The sequence below is a fragment of the Phocoena phocoena genome, chromosome 5 (assembly GCF_963924675.1).
Source record: "Phocoena phocoena chromosome 5, mPhoPho1.1, whole genome shotgun sequence".
In the NCBI taxonomy this organism is placed as follows: Eukaryota; Metazoa; Chordata; class Mammalia; order Artiodactyla; family Phocoenidae; genus Phocoena; species Phocoena phocoena.
This window is the reverse complement of record NC_089223.1, coordinates 109,298,107-109,317,275: the sequence shown is the minus strand read 5'-3', so window position 1 is coordinate 109,317,275 and position 19,169 is coordinate 109,298,107. Positions and strand designations below refer to the sequence as shown.

The window sequence follows — 19,169 nt, the reverse complement described above, 5'->3', positions numbered from 1 at the left end:
CCCCCCCAACACCTTAACACCACATCAACAGGGCTCCAGTTCTGTGCAAGACACAGACTCTATTCAAGAAAGAATTTCTAGGGAAACTCAAATACAACAGGGTAGAGAAACAGGGACACTAGAAAAAAACTGAAGCCTCTGATATCTACAGCTATAGCAAACAGTAAACAGCTGAGCTCCTGGTCAGATACACATAAAACCTCACACTAAAGACCTACTTGCTTCAGTTTCTATCATGTCTAGCTTTCAACAAAAAGTTACAAGCAAGAAAAAAACAATCTAAAGAAACAAAGCAAGCATCAGAATCAGAATCTGATATGGCAGAGATTTTGGAATTTTCAGACCAGGAAATTAAGACAAATATGATTAAAATGGTAAGGGCTGTGATGGAAAGAGTTGACAACATGCAAGAACAGATGAGTAATGTAAACAGAGAGATGAACATTGTAACAAAGAATCAAAAAGTATTTCCAGAAATCAAAAACACTTTAATAGAAAGGAAGAATGCCTTTGACAGGCTCACCAGTAAACTAGACACAGAGGGGGAAAGAATCAGTGAGGCTGATCATGGTGATACTCACATCCAAAGACGAAGTAGAAGCCACAATGAGACAGGAGGAGAGGTGCAATCACAATCAAATCAAATCCCATAACTGCTGGGTGGGTGACTCACAGACTGGAGAACACTTATACCACAGAAGTCCACCCACTGGAGTGAAGGTTCTGAGCCCCACGTCAGGCTTCCCAACCTGGGGGTCAGGCAGTGGTAGGAGGATTCCTAGAGAATCAGACTTTGAAGGCTAGCAGGATTTGATTGCAGGACTTTGACAGGACTGTGGAAAACAAAGACTCCACTCTTGGAGTCCATGGCTGCAGAACAGAATAAAGAAAAAAGAATGAAAAGAAATGAAGACAGCCTAAGAGAACTCTGGGACAGCACTGAATGCAACAACATTCAAATTATAGAGGTCCCAGAAGGAGGAGAGAGAGAGAAATGACCCGAGAAAATACTTGAAGAGATTATAGTTGAAAACTGCCCTAACATGGGAAAGGAAATAGCCACCCAAGTCCAGGAAGTGCAGTGAGTCCCATACAGGATAAACCCAAGGAGAAACATGCCGAGACACACAGTAATCAAACTGCCAAAATTAAAGACAAAAAAAAAAAAATCTTGAAAGCAGCAAGGGAAAAAAGACAGCATACAACAGAACTCCTAAAAGGTTAACAGCTGATTTCTCAGCAGAAACTCTACAAGCCAGAAGGGAGTGGCATGACATATTTAAAGTGATGAAAGGGGAGAACCTACAACCAAGATTACTCTACCCAGCAAGGATCTCATTCAGATTCAAGGGAGAAATCAAAAGCTTTACAGACAAGCAAAAGCTAAGAGAATTCAGCACCACCAAACCAGCACTACAACAAATGCTAAAGGAATTTCTCTAAGTGGGAAACACAAGAGAAGGACCTACAAGACAAACCCAAAACAATTAAGAAAATGGTCATAGGAACATACATATCAATAATCACCTAAAACATGAAGGGGTTTAAATGCTCCAACCAAAAGACACAGGCTCACTGAATGGATACAAAATCAAGACCCATACATAGGCTGTCTACAACAGACCCACTTCAGACCGAGGGACACATACAGACTGAAAGTGAGGGGATGGAAAAAGATATTCCATGCAAATGGAAATCTTAAGAAAGCTGGAGTAGCAATACTCATATCAGATAAAATGGACTTTAAAATAAGGAATGTTACAAGAGACAAGGAAGGCCACTACATAATGATCAAGGGATCAATCCAAGAAGAAGATATACCAACTGTAAATATATACGCACCCAACATAGGAGCAGCTCAATACATAAGGTAACTGCTAACAGCTATAAAAGAGGATATAGAAAGTAACACAAAAATAGTGGGGGACTTTAACACCTCACTTACACCAATGGACAGATCATCCAAACAGAAAATTAATAAGGAAACACAAGCTTTAAATGACACAACAGACCAGACAGATTTGAGATTTATAGGACATTCCATCCAGAAACAGCAGATTACACTTTCTTCTCAAGTGCACATGGAACATTCTCCAGGACAGATCACACCTTGGGTCACAAATCAAGCCTCAGTAAATTTAAGAAAACTGAAATCGTATCAGGCATCTTTTCTGACCACAACACTATGAGATTAGAAATCAATTACAGGGAAAAAAACGTAAAAGCACAAACACATGGAGGCTAAACAATACGTTACTAAATAACCAAGAAATCACTGAATAAATCAAAAAGGAAATCAAAAAATACCTAGAGACAAATGACAATGAAAACATGATGATCCAAAACCTGTGGGATGCAGCAAAAGCAGTATTAAGAGGGAAGTTTATAGCAGTACAATCCTACCTCAAGAAACAACAAACATCTCAAATAAACAACCTAACTTTAGACCTAAAGGAACTAGAGAAAGAAGAACAAACAAAACCCAAAGTTAGCAGAAGGAAAGAAATCATAAAGATCAGAGCAGAAATAAATGAAATAGAAACAAAGAAGACAATAGCAAAGATCAATAAAACTGAAAGCTGGTTCTTTGAGAAGATAAACAAAATTGATAAACCTTTAGCCAGACTCATCAAGAAAAAGAGGGAGAGGACTCAAATCAATAAAATTAGAAATGAAAAAGAAGTTACAACAGACACCACAGAAATACAAAGAATCCTAAGAGACTACTACAAGCAACTCTATGCCAATAAAATGGACAATCTGGAAGAAATGGACAAATTCTTAGAAAGGTATAACCTTCCAAGAATGAACCAGGAAGAAATAGAAAATAAGAACAGACCAATCACAAGTAATGAAATTGAAACTGTGATTAAAAGTCTTCCAGCAAACAAAAGTCCAGGACCAGATGGCTTCACAGGTGAATTCTATCAAACATTTAGAGAAGAGCTAACACCCATCCTTCTCAAACTCTTCCAAAAAATTCCAGAGGAAGGAACACTCTCAAACACATTCTATGAGACCACCATCACCCTGATACCAAAACCAAACAAAGATACTACAAAAAAACATAATTACAGACCAATATCACTGATGAATATAGATGCAAGAATCCTCAACAAAATAGTAGCAAACAGAATCCAACAACACATTAAAAGGATCACACACCATGATCAAGTGGGATTTATCCCAGGGATGCAAGGATTCTTCATTATATGCAAATCAATCAATGTGATACACCATATTAACAAATTGAAGAATAAAAACCATACGATCATCTCAACAGATGCAGAAAAAGCTTTCGACACAATTCAACACCCATTTATGATAAAAACTCTTCAGAAAGTGGGCAGAGAGGGAACCTACCTCAACATAATAAAGGCCATATATGACAAACCCACAGCAAACATCATTCTCAATGGTGAAAAACTGAAAGCATTTCCTCTAAGATCAGGAACAAGACAAGGATGTCCACTCTCACCACTAGTATTCAACATAGTTTTGGAAGTCCTAGCCATGGCAATCAGAGAAGAAAAAGAAATAAAAGGAATACAAATTGGAAAAGAAGAAGTAAAACTGTCACTGTCTGCAGATGACACTGTACTATAAATAGAGAATCCTAAAGATGCCACCAGAAAACTACTAGAGCTAATCAATGAATCTGGTAAAGTTGCAGGATATAAAATTAATGCACAGAAATCTCTTGCATTCCTATACACTAATGATGAAAAATCTGAAAGAGAAATTATGGAAACACTCCCATTTACCACTGCAACAAAAAGAATAAAATACCTAGGAATAAACCTACCTAGGGAGACAAAAGACCTCTAGGCAGAAAACTATAAGACACTGATGAAAGAAATTAAAGATGATACCAACAGATGGAGAGATATACCATGTTCTTGTATTGGAAGAATCAACATTGTGAAAATGACTATACTACCCAAAGCAATCTACAGATTCGATACAATCGCTATCAAATTACCAATGGCAATTTTTTATAGCACTAGAACAAAAAATCTTAAAATTTCTATGGAGACACAAAAGACCCCGAATAGCCAAAGCAGTCTTGAGGGAAAAAACGGAGCTGGAGGAATCAGAGTTCCTGACTTCAGTCTATACTACAAAGCTACAGTAATCAAGACAATGTGGTACTGGCAGAAAAACAGAAATACAGATCAATGGAACAAGATAGAAAGCCCAGAGATAAACTCACGCACCTATGGTCAACTAATCTATGACAACGGAGGCAAGAATATACAATGGAGGAAAGACAGTCTCTTCGAATAGTCATGATTATTGGATAGCTACATGTAAAAGAATAAAATTAGAACCCTCCCTAACACCATACACAAAAATAAACTCAAAATGGATTAGAGACCTACATGTAAGACAGGACACTATAAAACTCTCAGAGGAAAACATAGGAAGAACACTCTGACATAAATCACAGCAAGATCTTTTTTGATCCACCTCCTAGAGTAATAGAAATAAAAACAAAAATAAACAAATGGGACCTAATGAAACTTAGAAGCTTTTGCAAAGCAAAGGAAACTACAAACAAGACGAAAAGGCAACCCACAGAATGGGAGAAAATATTTGCAAATGAATCAACAGCAAAGGATTAATCTCCAAAATATATAAACAGCTCATGCAGCTCAATATTAAAAAAACAAACAACCCAATCCAAAAATGGGCAGAAGACCTAAATAGACATTTCTCCAAAGAAGACATACAGATGACCAAGAGGCACATGAAAAGCTGCTCAACATCACTAATTATTAGAGAAATGCAAATCAAAACTACAGTGAGGTATCACCTCACACCAGGTAGAATGGGCATCATCAGAAAATCTACAAACAACAAATGCTGGAGAGGGTGTGGAGAAAAGAGAACCCTCTTGCACTGTTGGTGGGAATGTAAATTGATACAGCCACTATGGAGAACAGTATGGAGGTTCCTTAAAAAACTAAAAATAGAATTACCATATGACCCAGCAATCCCCCTACTGGGCATATACCCAGAGAAAACCATAATTCAAAAAGATACATGCACCCCAATGTTCACTATTTACAATAGCCAGGTCATGGAAGCAACCTAAATGCCCATCAACAGACGAATGGATAAAGAAGATGTGGTACATATATACCATAGAATATTACCATAAAAGGGAACGATATTGGGTCATTTGTAGAGATGTGGATGAATCTAGAGACCATCATACAGAGTGAAGTAAGTCAGAAAGAGAAAAACAAATATCGTATATTAATGCATATATGTGGAATCTAGAAAAATGGTACAGATGAACCGGTTTTCAGGGCAGAAATTGAGACACAGATGTAGAGAACAAACGTATGGACACCAAGGGGGGAAGCGGCCGGGCGGGGGATGGTGGTGGTGGGATGAATTGGGAGATTGGGATTGACATATATACACTAATATGTATAAAATGGATAACTAATAAGAACCTGCTGTATAAAAAAATAAAATAAAATTCAAAAATTCAAAAAAAAAGATAAAAATGGAACGTTTTCATTACATTTCCGTAGAGAATCACATGTGGAAATACGGTCAAGAAGGTTTTTTTCGCTTAACTTATGTGGAACCCAAACGTGAAAGCGATTAACATAACCAAGATGGTGCAGATTATTTTAAACACTTGATTTGGATATTTTGAGTATGTCGGCTATCTCCCGAGTGGTATAACGTTGACTGTTCTCAATTATTGCTTCAATTTGATAGCTATCACCTTCTACTGGTCTACCCAACCGTGGAGCATTGTCCAGAGAGAAATCTCCAGCACGAAACTTCACAAACCACTTTTCACATGTTCGATCAGTCACAGCACTTCTCCATACACTGCACAAACCTTTTTTTGCGTTTCAGTTGTGTTTTTACCTTTCTTGAAATAATAAAGCATGATATGCTGAAAATGTTGTTTTCCTTCCATCTTCCATATTAAAATGGCTACACAAAAATTCACCAATTTTTTTTTTTTTTTTGCGGTACGCGGGCCTCTCCCTGTTGTGGCCTCTCCCGTTGCGGAGCACAGGCTCCGGACGCACAGGCTCAGCGGCCATGGCTCACGGGCCCAGCCGCTCCACGGCACGTGGGATCTTCCCGGACCGGGGCATGAACCCGCGTCCCCTGCATCGGCAGGCGGACCCTCAACCACGGCACCACCAGGGAAGCCCAAATTCACCAATTTTGATAAGTCTTTTTTTAAATGCATGCTGATATGACAGCTGTCACAATACAATCTAACAAAATTGTTTTGAATGAATGAAAGACAGCTAAGTGCTACTAGAGCCATCGAACGGAAAAAACTGAACAAACGTTTTGGCCCAGACAACAGAAAATGTTCCACTCCAGCGCTTGATAGCGGGGGAGACTGTGGGGAAGGGGTGGAGCTCACGGGAACTCTCTGCTCTCTGCTCCACCACGCTGTGAACCTGAAACTGGCCTAGAAAAAAGAAAACCTACTTAAAAAAAAAAAAAAAGTGAAAACCTGTACAACGGTATACGCTTGAGTTCCTGATTTTCAGGTCTAGTTCTTCTTAACCCAATAATGTCAGATTAAGCATTCAAGATCCTAAAATGAAGCCTTAAAAGTCTAAAAAGAGTATATGAGCCTAAAAGCTCTGACAGACGACTTCTACCAATCATTTCTACCCTTGCTAGAAAAGCTTAAACATTGGCTCTCCAAAGCCTTCTTGGTCATTTGGTTAACTAAAACAAATTCTTAGGATAAGGCTGCTCCCTGAAAAAGGTCCACAGTGAAAGGGAAGTGTTAAGATACTTGCATAGCTGTGTTTCTTACCTTTCTTAGGGCACTGTACATCGTATGTGCTTTTATTAATGACAAGTCTAAAATCATTCATTAGCAAGATTTCCATCAAGGTTGAAGCTGCAATTTCACTGCCATCTGAAAATGCAAAAATAAGTCCTTGTTTTACAACAGTAAGAACCATGTTTCAACATATGGAAAAACACTTGCTAATCCAGGTCTCTACAATACAGTAGTGGACATCTGTCTATTCTGGTGGGGGCGGGGGCTTTCCCATACCCGATACTGTTCCCACCGGGAGGGAATCCTCTCTTGCTGCTCTACTGCTCATTACAGTGGACCAAGAAGAGCAGGCAGGCACCCCGTCTCCCACTCTGTCGGCGGCGCTGGGACCCAGGCTGACGTCCCTCGTGGGACTGTACCTGCGGACGGTCATGCAAGGCCAGAGCAGTGCAGGTGGCGGCGGAGGGGCTGAGGGTGTCGGCAGCAAAGCCCATCAGGCCGTTCCCAGCCTAACCTCTCTACTCACGTCCTTCTTCAGCTCCTACCCCCTTCTTTTAATTTTTTTAAATTTATTTATTTTTGGCTGCGTTGTGTCTTCGTTGCTGTGCGCGGGCTTTCTCTAGTTGCAGCGAGCGGGGGCTACTCTTCGTTGCGGTGCGTGGGCTTCTCATTGTCGTGGCTTCTCTTGTTGTGGAGCACGGGCTCTAGGAGCACGGGCTTCAGTAGTTGTGGCACGTGGGCTCAGTAGTTGTGGCTCACGGGCTCTAGAGTGCGGGCTCAGTAGTTGTGGCGCACGGGCTTAGTTGCTCCATGTGGGATCTTCCCGGACCGGGGCTCGAACCCACGTCCCCTGCACTGGCAGGCGGATTCCTAACCGCTGCGCCGCCAGGGAAACCCTCCTGCCCTCTTCTGGGCCTGGCTTTCTTTCAGTTCCAGTCAGAGAGCCTGCTGACACACACCCCTGCTTAGTCAGAGCCCATTTCGGCGGCTTGCAGCCAAACGTGCCTAAGCGCTCTGTGGAGGCATGCGGGCAGGAACGTTTGTGGAAGCCCGCCTCTCTCTTACTTTTAGCCGCTAAGGGGGAGTGATGTGCGTTGACTGAAACTTGGTAGCACCGCAACCACCGCCACACAGGGCTCCCTCCCTTTCTAGCCGAGCTAAGACCACAAGAGGCAAAACTGCAAGTGGCTGGGGGTGGCAGGGAGAGCGACAAACATAGCTGAACCGAAGGAGTAAATCTGCACTTGTGCGGTGTATTTCCTAGAGGTGGAGAGATTCTAACAGTGATTTCAAATATCCCAGGAACAGTTCAGAAGAAAAATCTCTAGGAGAATGTCAGAGTCAGCGTGCTTTGCACAGCCTCTTATATAGCCTAGCTTTTGCTGTTATATTTTTGAACTTTCATGTAACCCAGGTGTTAAGATTCAAACTCACTGAACAGTAAGCAAAAAACTGGCGCTGGTAGGGGTTTCTAGCATTCTTCTTTCGGAACGGTCTACATATAATTACGTGATACAGAGTCCAGGATGTATATTTTCGCCTGGCCTGGCATCGCTTGGCTGCATTCAACCGGATACGCATGACAACAGTAATACTGCTAGTAAAATCAGGGAGAACCTGCTTGCCTGCCTCCTGTCTGGCTCTCAGCAGTTCTTTTGTTCAGAAGGCAGCAAGTCAAGTCTGCACCTGGGGCTGTTCCTAGAATTTGGCTGTTTGGGTTCCTGTTCATCAGCTGGGGTGAGATCATCTTCCCAGGAATTGCCAAATAACTCAGCCCACACTGTGGGCAAAACTGTGACAAGCTTAGAACACTCTTTTCAAGCCCAAATTAAATGCAGGCAAATTCCACCCACAGAGCCTCTTTTTAAAAAGATCAGCAACACACCAAATCCTTGTATCTGACTTTGCAAGTGTCATTTAAAACTTTACATTTAAATGACTTCACACCTGCTCCTTAAAATATTATTATAAAAAGAAATCAACTGAGTATGATTTCTCAGTTGAAGTACCACATTATCCTTTATGCTATTATAGGAACAGCAAGAGATTGATGTGAAACACTTTTAAGGAGGTTAACGACACAGTGATGAATTTTTCACCTATTCTTGGGCAAGTACTGATATGAACCCCAACACAGCGCTTTCACTCAGTCCAAAGAGCCCCTTTACTCTTATGATTTCTAGGGTTTTTCTCTGTGTTTTATGTTTCAAAGCTACTCAAATTATTTTTTTAGAAACAAGCAGGGTACACATCAATGTTTTTACCTAATTTCAGGCAAGCACTGTGCTCAGTGCCCTTCTGAGTTCTGGGTTTGCACTTCCCTGCTCTGAGGAAGGCAGGCCCTGACCTGCAGGGAAGGCCCAGGGGTTTCGGTGTTCCTGTGACTGGGGGGCGGGAATGTCAGTCCAGTCAGGGATGAAGTATTAGGCCACTGTGGTCACGGGACTAAAACCTTCTTTCTCTGATCCTGGCTTTAGCAGGAAGAAACTCCCCTTCCGGTTAAATCCAAAGTCCTTACAATAACCTACAACAAGGCTTTCCCTAACCTGCCCTTCCCCTCCTACTTGGACCCAGCTCCCTCCCTTTTCAGTTGAGGGTGGAGTTAGCTCCCACCTCAGGGCCTCTGCCTGGAGAGCTCTCTCCCCATCTACAACTTCTCTCATCTCTTCCGGGTCTCCATCTACATCTTCTCTCACCTCTTCCCGGTCTTCACCCAAATGTGACCTGAGTGAGCACCTCCCACCAACACACACAACTCCCACCCCCCATCACTCTGCTTTATTTTTGACTGTAACACTAATTATTGTAACATATTATATATTTTATTTCTTTACCTTGTTTCTTTCTCCTCTTAAAATGTAAGCTCCCTAAGAACAGGAGTTTTAATCTCTGTTGTTCTTTGTTCTATCTCTAGCATCTAGAACAGTGCCTGGCATACGTTAGTGCAAAAAAATTAATACACAGAAACCTCAATTAAATAGAGTCCAGAGACCAGAAGGGGGGGCTCTCACACCCTGTGAGGACAGCAGAGCCCAACCGGAAGAAGAAAGACTCCTCCTCTTTCCCAGCAAGGACTCAGCCAATGAAAAGCCACGGACTGTTTGTTTACTATAGCCCTACTCACTTCCTTTTCCTCTATAAAAGTGGTCTCCTTCCCCTGTCCTGCAAGTCCTCACATGTGGCTCACCATGGCTGCAGACCCTGAATTGTAATTCTCTGCTGATCTACAATAAATCCATCTTTGCTGGAGGAAGATCTGGCAGTCTCTTTGTTTCAGGTCAACATTTGTTAGGTGCTCAATATTTGTTGAGTAAATAAATTGTTTAATCTCTATTTTTCCAACTTCCATGTCTACCTCTGAATTGGTTCTGAACTTGGACAGGGAAGAAGAATGTTAATTTCCTTTTCAAAACTGCAATATTAATCATTAACTTTTAAATAAGTTTATGCTAAGTATGTAATACTACAATAAAATAACAGTGCAAATTTATTCACTTATTTATATTTATAGTAGCCTCTGTATACTGGACTGGGGTAAAGAATTCTTTATTCTCTTTTAGGGGCAGGAGGACGTCCTTTTATGTCCTCAGACCATGAAAACATAAAAGCTATATCCTAAATTTTAAATGTCTATGTGATTAACCACCTCTGCTGGTATTAAACTATACACACACACACACACACACACACACACACACACACACACACACACACACACCTTCCTGAGAACTAATAATTCGTCAAAAAACACGCTAGACTATAACTGCTTTATAACAAAGGTTAATGAACTATTTGTGTATTTTAGTTATTCACTGGCTATTTCAATCATTGAACCTGCATTTCATTTTCTAATTATTCAAATTTCTTACAGAAAATTAGACACTAATGACTGTGTCATTAAAATTTTCTCAGAGAAAAATCTGGGGGCTAAGTTTATGAAATAAGTAACCAAAACATGCATAAACTTATTCCATTTCTTTTTTATTCAATAGGGTTAATTTTTTTTTATATTACTGATGTTCAAAAGTGAAGGACTCAGGAACTGCCAACCATTTATTATATACTGAATTAAAGAATCAAGTTTCTAGAAAAGTAAAGAACCAAAACAAAGGTTCAGAAGAAGAGAAAAAGACAAAGTTGAAGAAAACATATATATACCTGCTGTGAAGATGGCAGCCGTTTTGATACCTTTATCTTCATTTTGTAGGTCCTGAAGGAATGAACCAACCGTTGATAACATTGGTTTGACTACAAACTGACAGCGCTCTTTTCTGGACGGCAAAGTAAGTGTTATCAAGGGAAGGCCATGTTTATAATTAATTGTGATTTCTGTTAAGAAAAAAAAAGACGGTAATAGAGGATGGATAACATTTCCTTTAAAAATAACTGTTAAAATTATTATTAAAAGATTATTAACTACAAAAATTCTACAAGGAATGCCTAAATATAGAATTCATAACCCTCTGAATGCCTATAATCATTTACATCACGCCCACGGTGCCTTCATTATACTAGTTTACATATTCCCCACCATTCTATAACATTTTATTAAGCATGTATCACACTTTATTATAATTATCTGCTTAGAGTCTTCCCAGGTAAAAATTTATTGAGGGCAGAAACTGCTTCTAAGTCACCTGTAACTCCTTTGATTGTTGGAGTGGGAATTTGCCAAAAGACAACAGAGATCTTATGGGAGCAGAAAAGGAAGGAAATGAACTCTGAGGTGGGGTGGGAGGGGCAATACAAGAAAAGTCTGTTTTGCTCAAAACTCACACTTCTCACTTTATTTGGAAGACTGGAAATAAATTAGCATGGGGAATCAAAGAAGTGATAAGAAAACTTACCGTCAGATGGCACCACTGTACCATAAAGATTTGACTGATACAATTTCAGATTTCCACACAGTTTCACACACAAAACCTGTAAGAAAAAAATGATTTTTTTTTTCTTTTAGGAAAAGTGGGAAAGCTGAAATAAGTGTCTGTACTTGAAGACTGTTTTAACGTTGTATGGCAAGCATGACGAAAACTTCAGCGTCCCACACATACCCAGGTAAGCCCTTAGAGAAGCTCACTAGACCTTTCTGACTGTGTTGTCCCATATGGGAGCCACTAGTCACATGCAGCCATTTAAAGTTAAATCAATTAAAATTAAATAACACTAAAAATTCAGTTTCTCACAGTCAGTCACCTTTGCCACATTTCAACTGCTCTATAGCTCTGGGTCTAGTAGCTACTGTATTGGACAGCACAGAAATAGATCATTTCCATCATCACAGAAAGTTCTACTGGATGGCACTGCTGGGTCTAGAACATCTGAATGGCTACCTTACTATGGGATGTATTTTTAGGGTTTGCATTGGTGGGTTTTTTTAAATTAATTAATTTTTGGGGGGGGCTGTGTTGGGTCTTTGTTGCTGCGCACGGGCTTTGTCTAGTTGTGGCGAGCAGGGGCTACTCTTCGTTGCGGTGCGCGGGCTTCTTGTTGCGGAGCACAGGCTCTAGGCGCACAGGCTCAGAAGTTGTGGCTCGCAGGCTCTAGAGCGCAGGCTCAGTAGTTGTGGCGCACGGGCTTAAGTTGCTCCATGGCATGTGGGATCTTCCCGGACCAGGGCTCAAACCCATGTCTCCTGCACTGGCAGGCGGATTCTTAACCACTGCTCCATCAGAGAGGCCCTGTATTAATCATGGCAGTGGTGACAAAGACTCCCTCCTCAACCAAACTTTAATCAGTGTCCTCTAAGCCTGACTAAGCCCCATCCTTTTGCATGTCCTCCAGGAGGCCAGCTTTAGCAAGAATGTTGTTGAGTTAGTTTAGCCAGAACTCCCCAACCCTCAGTGTCTGATCAAATTCCTCATCCTCCACTATTCCCCAGGTATTATCTGATCACCCTAGTCTGTCTTCAACAAGAATCCTGCTAGGTCAGGTGAGCAAAGGATTACTCCATCCTCTTAGTATTCCCATCCACTGCCCCTCCAACTCTGCTCGTTGGATATAAATCCCCACTGTTCCCAGTTGTGAAAGGGATGAGCCCCATCTCTCTCCCCTATTACAAAACCCCACTGTAGCAGTCCCCCGGAATAAAGTCTACCTTACACTCCTTAACAAGTGTCATGAATAACTTCTTCTTTAACAGTGGTTTGGTGTGTATCCTTCCAAACTTTTTTCCATATACTGCCACCTTTACACGAGTTAAAATTTATGCTAGAGTTTATATAATGCTAAAGACAGTTTATAAGTCAAATTCCTAGATGCCAAAGATGATAATTCCTGCTCACAAAGTACTTACCATTTAATGTGCTGATGAAGTTTCTCTACTACTATTATCATTTTAGAGGCAACCACTTGACAATCAGGAAATGTTGAAAGAAGGCAGAGTGGCCAGGGAAGAATATTAAAGCTTTCTCAAGCTTTTGCATACCTAAGAATCACCTGGCTACTACAATACTGTCCACTGCTAAATAGACAGGGCTTGTTAAAAACACAGCTTCCTGGACTCCACCTTTACTAGATTTTTGATCTAGTAATTCTGAGGTAGGGGTATGAGAATTTGCATTTTTAATAAGCCCCAGGGTTATACTGAAGTTACAGGTGTGAAGGTCACCCTTTTGAGTAGCTGGGTTCTAGCAGACCCTCTGAGGCCTTCAGGGCACTATTTCTAATCTTCTGCATGGAATCACTTTGAACTCTAAATTTTACTGCTGGGACAAGGGTTACTGCCTTCAAATGATATTCAGTATCAGGTCAAAAGGTGACTCAGGCTTCTCTTTTATCACACCTTTTTCCTAAATACAATTCTAATCACTTCACACCCTGCTTAAAACCCCAGGGACTTCAACAGGTTGTATAAAGTAGAAAGAACAGTGACCCCGGAGTTCCAAACTCAGTTTAGCCACTTAATAGCTGGAGATCACAGGTAAGTCACAGGACTGTGCTTTTGTTGTCTGAAGGGTTAGGTGGGGAAAACAACATCTATCTTGCAGAGCAGATATAAAAATTAAACAAACAAAGCGTCAAGCAAGTATAAGCTAGGGTCTACGCGCCTCACATGAGCAGTATAGGCCACCTCCCCTCCACAGCTCCACCACTTACTGTTCTCTTACGGCAGGAGCTTAGGCCCCAGGCAGACGAGCTGTGTGCCACCGATGTACTAAAGTGTCGCCTTCTTTATCCACTTCTGCTTAACAAACCCTGTCATTCCCTCCAGGCCCAGCTCAAAGGCCAGTTCCTAAGCCTTCCTGCAGAGTCATGATGGTTGAGTGTGAAGGGCACAGGCTTTGCTATCAGAACCAAGCTGGAATTCCAGCTTCAAGACATACCAGCTGCCATGATCTTTGACAGGCAGAGGGTTCGGGAAGAAACGGGTTGTGAGAAAAAGAAGGGGACGAGTTTGGCAGAAAGGAAAGTGAAAGGAAAGAATGTTCATTCCACATATAAGTGATATCATACGGTGTTTGTCTTTCTCTGTCTGACTTACTTCACTTAGTATGATAATCTCCAGGTCCATCCATTTTGCTGCAAATGGCATCATTTCATTCTTTTTAATGGCTGAGTAATATTTCATCGTATATATGTACCTACTTATCTGTCAGCGGACATTCAGGTTGCTTCCATGTCTTGGCTGTCGTAAACAGTGGCAATGAACATTGAGGTGCACGTATCCCTCCGAACCATGTTTTCCTCTGGACGTATACCCAAGACCGGGATTGCTGGATCATATGCTGGCTCTATTTTTAGTTTTTTAAGGAACCTCCATACTGTTCTCCATAGTGGCTGTACCAATTTACATTCCTACCAACAGTGTAGGAGGGTTCCGTTTTCCCCATGCCCTCTCCAGCATTTATTGTTTGCAGCTTTTTTGATGATGGCCATTCTGACTGGTGTGAGGTGATATCTCACTATAGTTTTGACTTGCATTTCTCTAATAATTAGTGATGTTGAGCATCTTTTCATGTGCCTCTTGGCCATCTGTATGTCTTCTTTGGAGAAATGTCTGAGTAATATTCCACCGTATATATGTACCACACCTTTATCCATTCCTCTGTCGACGGACACTCAGGCTGCTTCCATGTCTTGACTGTTGTACACAGTGCACAGCACACTTTTTCAAGTTATCACATTCTAGTCCTGTTCACTGGTTTGAAGCCATTTTGGAACTACGTGTGAGCTGTAGGTAATTGACAGGTATGTCACTTTTGTCCAATCTGGCAGTGATGTAATTGACACCCCACACTAACCCAAACACTGGTTTTATCTCTACTTGCATTCATCTTAACATTCTTTTCTCCATATAAATTTGTGCTCTTTTGATTTTTCCTTTTAACTGGATATTACATCTGCCTGGTTTCCTTCATATCATAAAATAAATTCTTTGATGCGTGTTCATTCTTATAACTGTATGAGAGTCGTATTTTTACCTTTTCCCAAAAATTATCTGTTAATAGTCCAGTACAGAAGAAGTAACTAAGAGTTTGACTCTTTTTGGGTAGGACAGACTAAAGTAGCTCATGGCAAGATCAAGCCAAGCTTTCCAGTGGTTTGATGACTTGATCTGTGATATCACCAATATCACAGCAACCTCCCCGGACAGGGACCTTAAGGTGGCACTTCAGGAACCAATTCTGAGCTCTGGCCACAAAAGCCCGGTTGGAGGCAATATAAAATGACTAGCCAGAAAGGGGTGAGTACAGAATGAAAAATAAACTCCTACTTAGAGTCTGTAATCCAGAATTTTACTATATGAGAAATTAAATGCTAAGAAGGAACCAACAAATTTATTTAGACGATTTCCCTTAATCCCACTTAGGGAAAATAAAAATAAGAGAGTCGTCCAAAACTGACTTTAACACAAGTTATATTTAGAGTCTTCAAAGAGATAAAAAGGAGAATTAGCTTCCAGAAAATCAATAAGAAATTATGATACTAAACTGGTAGAAATAAAACAAAAATTAGTAACTTGGATCAACTAATTAGGGATTTCTAAGGCAAAAATGGAGAAAATCTATATACATGTAAAAAACCCAGCTTTAATGAACTAAATAAATTCTAGACTAGATAAAGTCAATAGAAAAGAAAACTAGTGAATTAGACAATATTTCACCCAGGTACAACACAGAAAGATACAGAAACTTTAAACCTTTAAAAAGCAATCAATCTCATACACTGCTGGCAAGAATGTAAAATGGTACAACCATTCTGGAAAACCTTTAGCAGTTTCTTATAAAGTTAAACACACACTTCCATGTGACAATACCACTCCTAGCTGTTTACCCAAGAGAAATGAAAACTTATCTTCATACAACTGTACAAACGCTATTTCATTTTGTCCCTCTAGAGAGCATACTCTCTGTCTGACTACTGTAGTTCCAGCACCTGGAATAGTATAGTACCTGACATACTATAGGGGCTCAATAAATACATGGTAAATGAATGTATGAATATCTTCAAGGTGCTAAGGGAAAATAACTATCAATCTAAAACATTATATTTAGGAACATTACTTAAGGTTGAAGGAAATGAAGAGATTTTCAGATGTACAGAGATCATAGTTTCTTTCCCACACATCTTTGCTAAGGAACCTCCTAGAGAGAAGGGAACTAAACCCAGATGCAGGAGAACACAGTTACAGGCTGAGTTGTGTCCCCAACTCCCCACCAAATTCATATGTCGGAGTCCTAATCCCCAAGACCTCAGAATGTGACTGTATTTTAAGGAGGTAATTAAGTTCACATGAGGTCATGAGTGTGGGCGCTAATCCAATGTGACTGGTGTCCTTATAAAAAGAGGAGATTTGGACACAGACACGTGCACACACAGAGGAAAACCCTGTGAGGACACAATGAGAAGGCAGCCGTCCACAAGCCAAGGAGAGAGGCCTCAGAAGAAACCAACCCTGCCAACACCTTTACCTCGGACTTCTGGCTTCCAGAATTGTGAGAAAGTCAATCTGTTGTTTAAGCTACTGAATCTGAGGAACTCTTGTTATGGAAGCCCTAGGAAACTAATACGAAGCCAAAGCCGTAAAATATGTTGGTAAATAAACTACTTACTGTAAGAAATTTTAAACCATGTTTTGTGTTAAAATGAGTGGAAAGCTAAACAAGATTTGGCATATGCTCTAGTCAGTGGATTCTTAGAACCTGTGAAGACCCTCGTCACGTTCAGAGGAGGGCAAAGATGGTGAGAAACCTAAGACTTTGTTAGGAAAGTTATAATTGAGTATGTGTATATTAAACACTTAAAGGAAACCATTCAAAGTACAGTTTCTACAGTGGTAGAAAAGGAAAAAGGATAGAACAAGCTTTTTCAAGGAAAGTAGAAAAAAGAAGCAGAAAACCCTATAGAAACCAGAAAATTTTTCAAAAAGATGAAAAGAAATGTAATAAAAGCTCATTGTGGAAACTTGGAAAATAGAGAAAATGAGCACCCACAATTCCACCAACCCCTGACTTATGCCAGCCTTTCCACAGATATATCTGCTCATATAATCACAGAGTTGAGGGCTGATCATTAATGTTTTATAAGCATTTTCTTACTTCATTAAAAACTTTCATAAACAAAATAATTTAAACTGCTCCATAGCCACTTATCCTACAGATGTAACAGAATTTATTATTTATATACCTATTGTTGGACATTTCCATTTTATATACCATTTCTACGAATTTTTTTTCTGTGTCAGAGAGGAATGCATGCTCATTTTAGAAAAATCTATAAATCACAGACTCACAAAAAGAAGAAAATAAAAGTCATCAATAAGGCCATCATCTAGAATTATCAGTTAACACTGACGTATACCTTCTAGTTTATTTTCTAGGTATATTGTATTTCGCTTTCACCATTACAACTAAACCGATTCAAAACATCTTTGCACGTAAATCTGTTTGCATTTTTTAATATAAATTTATTTATTTATTTTTATTTTTGGATGCATCGGGTCTTCGTTGCTGTGTGCAGGCTTTCTCTAGTTGCAGCGAGAGGGGGCTACTCTTCGTTGCAGCGTGCAGGCTTCTCATTGCGGTGGCTTCTCTTGTTGCAGAGCATGGGCTCTAGGCGCATGGGCTTCAGTAGTTGTGGCACGTGTGCTCAGTAGCTGTGGCTTGTGGACTCTAGAGCACAGGCTCAGTTGTTGTGGCGCACAGGCTTAGTTGCTCTGTGGCATGTGGGATCTTCCCGGACCAGGGCTCGAACCCGTGTCCCCTGTATTGGCAGGTGGATTCTTAACCACTGCACCACCAGGGAAGTTCTTTGTTTGCATTTTTTTTTCTTTAGGGTAGATTCCAGAATGACTGGATCATAAAGTAGTAATAGTTTTAGGATCCTGATAATGTATTATCAAACTTTGGGGGGAACATTTTCTTTCTTTCCTGTTTTACTCAGTGGAACACCCAAATTATTAATCTGAACCCAAAGAGGCAAATCTTCATAAGATTCCGAATCAAACAATAACAGACCCGGTTGAGCATCCCTGGAGCAACAAACTTCCCCCTGGAGGCTCATCCTCAGACAGGCTTACCAGACATCTTCACCGGGACAGCCCGCAGGCACCTCAAGCTCAGCACCTCCTGAACAAAGCTATCTTGCTCCTCCATGGACCTGATCTTCTCCTTGATGGACTCACACCACTAATTACTAGTCATTAGATTAGAGGTGCAGATAACTAGAGTTATCCTAAGCAACTAATATTCCATAAAATAGCTGGTAGACCAGTAGTTACAACTGAACTGTCACTAGGGCCTACTGGTTCTTTTTTTTTTTTTTTTTTTTTGCGGTACGCAGGCCTCTCACTGTTGTGGCCTCTCCCGTTACGGAGCACAGGCTCCGGATGTGCAGGCTCAGCGGCCATGGCTCATGGGCCCAGCCGCTCCGCGGCATGTGGGATCTTCCCGGACCGGTGCACGAACCCGTGTCCCCTGCATCGGCAGGCGGACTCTCAACCACTGCACCACCAGGGCAGCCCTAGTTCTACTTCTTACAGCGCTCTCAAACCCATCCTCTCGCGTCTGTCCCCACCTCCACTGCTCTAGTTTAGATCTTCATCGTCTCACCCAGATCACTGTAACAGCTTCCTAACTGGCCTCTCCCACCAATCTGTTCCAGATTAAGATCTACTCCAATTTTCTAAAATTACATAAAGTCAAACTATTTCTAGATTTAAAAACCTCTATTTGTTCTCTACTGCAAAGGGAAACAACTCCAAAGAAAGCTTTCCACGAGCTGATTCTTGTCCGCTTATCCCGCCTCCCCTTATCCTGACCAGCACCGGCCCCCTCCCAACCCTCTATTTCAGATATGCAGAGCATATTGCCCTTTCTCGAATATGGCACACTGTTCATGCTTCCTTGCCTTCACACTTATTCCCATCCCTGCCTGGAAAGCC

At 40.9% G+C, this 19,169-nt stretch overlaps 1 protein-coding gene across 1 annotated transcript in view; it reads right to left on the bottom strand.

The window, feature by feature from the left end:
- The window catches only part of MCUB (mitochondrial calcium uniporter dominant negative subunit beta), a 90,894-nt gene that overhangs the window by 8,495 nt on the left and 63,230 nt on the right, over positions 1–19,169 (bottom strand). Inside the window, exons 2-4 of the mRNA XM_065878146.1 lie at positions 11,635–11,710; positions 10,946–11,116; positions 6,818–6,922 (exon numbers count right to left, since the gene is read on the bottom strand). Coding sequence (XP_065734218.1) covers positions 6,818–6,922; positions 10,946–11,116; positions 11,635–11,710 — 352 coding nt within the window. The remainder of the gene's footprint in view (positions 1–6,817; positions 6,923–10,945; positions 11,117–11,634; positions 11,711–19,169) is intronic.